Here is a 4,661-nt window from a genome sequence, read left to right on the forward strand (position 1 = left end):
GAATTTTTGGATCTTCTTCAAACTTCTGAAAGGTGGATATCAAGGCAGGACGATTGGGTTAACGGTGGTCTAAACGGTGGAAATTGTGCCAAATTGGAATTACAGGAATGAGCCCATTGAGAAGAAGATTGTAGATTTGATATAATTTGGAGTTTTTCAAAGTAAATGATCGCTTATGCAGATGTTTTGTTATTTGTGTTTTTGTCTTATTGTTATTTTAGTTAATAAAGTTTTTTTAAAAAACCAATATCCAAGGATTGTTATTCCCTTTCTGAAGGTCTTCTGGAGTCCTCACCAATGGCCCAGTCTGGGTGCATGAACTGGGACCATGGGTCTCGCAATACTTGCAAACGCAACCAGGACCTCCAGAATCCCAACTGGGGCAAGAAGGGTCTTGAACTTGGTGTCAACATGGCAGACGATGACTGGGAGACAGACCCAGATTACGTCAACAACGGCAGCAGAGAGTCCGGTGATCGGGAGATTTCGACAGCATCCATCATTTCTGGTGAGCACAGAAAATACTAAACCTGGAGTCCTAAAATCCTTGGGAAACGTTATCATAAATCAGAGGTGGCTTGAAGACACATAACAACAACAAGTCGAGTCTCCATTATCTAAAATCCAAAATATTCCAAAATTATTTTTGCGCTTTTTTGAGATTGTGGCACTTTTTGCTTTCCGTGTGCAAATTTTCATGTCCAATGTCCAAAATTTAATGGAGGTAAAACAACAAGGATGATAGGCTTCATTTAGTGGTCGAGGAAAGTGTAAATTTGTTTCATGCACAAAGTTATTGTGTATAAAATTATATGCATTTCGGATAAGGGAGACTCAACTTGTACTTAATTTTTCACAGATTACATCCAGTCAATTCCACGTTCTGGAAATGCTTTCAATGTCCAATGTACAAAATTCTGATGGAAGTAAAATAATGAAGATGATAATTTCAATTAACAGTCAAAGAAAGTGTATATTTGTTTCATGCACAAAGTTATTTTTAAAAATATTGTGTTGATTTGAATGTCCAAAATTGGATAGAGGTAAAATAACAAAGATGATAGATTTCAATTACTGGTTGTGCATTTCATGCACCAAGTTATTTTTAAAATATTGTGTTGCTTTCAAAGTCCAATGTAGAAAATTTTGATGGAGGTAAAATAACGAGGATGATAATTTCAGTTAGTGGTCGAGGAAAGTGTACATTTGTTTCATGCACAAAGTTATTTTTAAAATATTGCGTATAAAAATTACAAGCATTTTGGATAAGAGAGATTCAACCTGTACTTAATTTTTTATGTATTCCAGTCATCCCTTCAAAGTTGCAGCTTTGATTATTTGCGGCTTTGATTAATATGTCCTCTCTAGGTCCTCCAGGGTAACTCTGACCATAGAGTCATGCTGGGAAACCTAGAAATTCCTAGAGAAAACACTTCTCTAGGCATTTGTAGTTCCTCTAGCATGATTCCATGGTCAACCTCTGATGGATGTTGACCATAGAGTTGTGTTGGAAGACCTAGAGATTCCTAGAGAGGTGTTTCTTAAATTAAAAAACAGTGGGTTGTTTTTTTTAATTTGCAGTTTGTCCACTTTCATGGGGGTCCTGATCTGCTAATCCCAGCAAATGTGGAGGGTCCACTGTATATCCAGTTTCTTCCAACTTCTGGAGAAGGTCCTGAGTTGCCTCCGTCCTCAATTCCATCCATCAAGTCAATCATCAATTCCTTCCGTTATATTTTTATTGATCCATAGATCTCTCCCGATCCATCCGAGATTGCAGCCTCGGACAATCGAACCCACGCACCAAGGAGTACATTGACTACCAAAGACATAGTTGCCAAGTTTCAGGAGAGAACCCTTTGAAGAACCGTTATCCGAATCAACACCCGGCTCCAGGATTCAGCATTGAACGGTCATCGTTGTTCACACACAATGCTGCCGAAAAGTTAGAGACATTTTTGTCTGAGAAACTCCACTCTTGGGGGAGCCATTTACCGTGTCAGTCCAAAAATATGGAAAGTCGCCAGAGACATCACAGAAAGGGCCATCCTGAAGGAAAGACCGAGAGACTGACACATGTCCAGTTGACTGACGGAATAGGTAACACCAAGAGAATAGGGGACACATGCCACCTCGGAGCATTCCAAGACCCATGGCACCTCCAGCAAAATCTTGGAGGTAAGAGATGGGCTTCAGAGGGCCTCCTTTGGAAGCGAGAAGGAAGCGGTCCTTCCACAGCGGTCAGCAGCTCAGCCAGGATTTTGCCCCAATGCCGGATCAGTCATATCCAGCGGTGCCATGCATGCCAAGCCTTTAATCAGGACCAGCCCCCTGTCCCGTATGAGAACTGCTGGACCCCACTACGGGAGGAGGACCATGGCAGCATGGCAGATTGCCAAGAGAAGGAACCAGCAGCCCCTTCCTCCAGGCAACAGGTCTCAGACCGGCTCTCCAAAGTCCAGCGGTGGCTGGAGCAGACTCCAGTGGAACGGCCACCAGGACCAGACCTCTTGAGGCACAGAAACCAACACCCAGATATCCCAGGATGGTGCCATGATTATACTTCCCTAAACCAAAAGGATGGAGATCTCTGGGCTAGAGAAATTGGGAATTGTCGGAGGCCAGGTGCTGCTGCAGAAATGAGACCCAGATGGACAAGACACCAAGGAGAGAACCATAATCACCACCATCATCATCAGGTATGCCTGGGCTATGGCTGGTAAAAAAATCATATTGTTGGACCCCCAAGGGGCATCCTGTCCAACCCTCATTCTGCCATGCAGGAATGCATAGAATCCTAGGATTGGAAGGGACCCCAAAGGGCTATCCAGTCCAAGCCTCATGTTTAAATACTTGAAGGGATGTCATATTGAGGAGGGAGCAAGCTTGTTTTCTGCTGCCCCAAAGAACAGGACCCAGAACAACAAATGCAAGCTACAGGAAAAGAGATTCCACCTCAACATTAGGAGGAACCTCCTGACAGTAAGGGCTGTTCGACAGTTGAACACAGTCCCTTGGAGTGTAGTGGAGTCTCCTTCCTTAGAGGTCTTTAAACAGAGGCCAGATGGCCATCTATCAGGGATACTTTGATTGTGAGTTCCTGCATGGCAGGGGGTGGCCTGGATGGCCCTTGTGGTGTCTTCCAACTCTACGATTCTATGCCATGCAGGAATACACAGAGTCCTAGAGCTGGAAGGGATCCCCAAGGGACCATCCAGTCTGACCCTCTTCTGCCATGCAGGAATACATAGGCTCCTAGAGTTGGAAGGGACCCCCAAGGACCATCCAGTCTGACCCTCTTCTGCCATGCAGGAATACATAGGCTCCTAGAGTTGAAAGGGACTACTAAGAGTCATATAGTCAACCACCTTCTGCCAAGCAGGAATACAGAGCATCCTAGAGGTGGAACAGACACATCCCAGGGCCATCCACTTTCCACCATGCAGGAATGCATAGGATCCTAGAGTTAAAAGGGACTACTAAGGGTCAGACTACAACCCACCTTCTGCAATGCAGGAATACAGAGCATCCTAGAGTTTGAAAGGTCCGCAAGGGCATTTTAAAAGCAGAGGAGAAACAGGAAACAGGAAGGCATAGGATTAATTGGGAGCATACTTGCAAGTTCGGGAAATGTTGGAGGGTTTGCAATGGAAATCAGCTGAGGACAAAAATAGTTGGAGGAGAGGGAAACCAGGACTTTTTGAAAGCAGCTTGAAAATGAGAAGGCAGAGGATTAAAATTTGGGAAATGTTGAAGGTTGGGGGTTGCAGGAACGAGGGCATGGCATCCCTCTCGGCTATGGGGTACGACGTCTGGGGATGATGGTGACCACAATTTCTGCTTTTTTGACATTCCGTCCTCTTTCTAGCCATCGGTGCAGATCCTGCCCTGTGACGATGGCAGCATCTCACCACCCACTTGCAACTGCCTCTTCTGTGAGCAACAGAGACCTCGTGCCCAGCTGGTATCCGGCAAGGTCCAGCCTGACCTCTCAGTCGAAGAAGTGGCCCAACGGTTGCAGGCGGAGAACCGCATCTCCCGGATCGTGGAGGCCTTTGAGCGGCAGACTTTGCGGGAGGCCAAGAGGATGGAGAAGAGGGGAGGCCGAGTGACCACAACGGTCAGCGAGCCCAAGCGGGTCCAACGGTCAAGCAGTGCCAAGGCCCACAAGTCTCACCTCTCAGAGAAAGAAAGGCACGAGGAGGGTAGGACTCTGCAGCCAAGGAAACGCCACAGTTTCATGGACAGACTGCGGGGCATCCATTAGGGTTGCGGACTGGCAAAGTTATCGGCCCAGGAAAGGGAAAGAGGGGTTGGCGATTCTTGGTGTATGTTGCAAATTTTTAAATAAAAATTGTCCTAAAAGAAGAAGAGGAGGAGGAGGAGGCATGCGCGGAAGGAAGTTGTGGAGATTTGGCATGAAGGAGGAATATTGCAAAATTTGCGATTTGTGATTTGCAATTGTTTTTAATTGCAATTTTTATTCTTACATATATCTTGACTGAAAAGACAATAGTTACAAATGTTCACACTAAGGTGTATATACAATAAACATAGTGTATTCTTTTGTTTCCTTTTTGTCTTCTGTATGTTTCTTCCTTTCTTCTTGACATCTTACAATTACTGTTAATGTCTTTATTATACTACTCTGGGTTCATCTA

General features: G+C 44.9%; 1 protein-coding gene across 1 annotated transcript; it reads left to right on the forward strand.

Annotated features, from left to right (window-relative positions):
• Window positions 1–243: 243 nt before the first annotated feature.
• LOC149321250 (uncharacterized) lies at window positions 244–4,421 on the forward strand. Its single transcript, XM_089510043.1, has 3 exons — window positions 244–508; window positions 1,753–2,699; window positions 3,869–4,421. Exons 1-3 carry the CDS (start codon window positions 298–300, stop codon window positions 4,265–4,267), a joined length of 1,557 nt encoding a protein of 518 aa, XP_089366169.1. The 5' UTR covers window positions 244–297; the 3' UTR covers window positions 4,268–4,421.
• Window positions 4,422–4,661: the final 240 nt, after the last annotated feature.

The sequence above is a fragment of the Sceloporus occidentalis genome, unplaced genomic scaffold, assembly GCF_023333645.1.
Source record: "Sceloporus occidentalis isolate IW3139 unplaced genomic scaffold, rSceOcc1.0.p SCAF_1, whole genome shotgun sequence".
Lineage (NCBI taxonomy): Eukaryota > Metazoa > Chordata > Lepidosauria > Squamata > Phrynosomatidae > Sceloporus > Sceloporus occidentalis.

Bases quoted from the DNA above. Each gene is read 5' to 3' on its own strand.
- LOC149321250 (XM_089510043.1), top strand. From the start codon at position 298: ATGGCCCAGTCTGGGTGCATGAACTGGGACCATGGGTCTCGCAATACT. The intron at 509-1,752 runs GTGAGCACAGAA...ATTGATCCATAG, and splicing joins GACAGCATCCATCATTTCTG to ATCTCTCCCGATCCATCCGA. The intron at 2,700-3,868 runs GTATGCCTGGGC...TCCTCTTTCTAG, and splicing joins ATCACCACCATCATCATCAG to CCATCGGTGCAGATCCTGCC.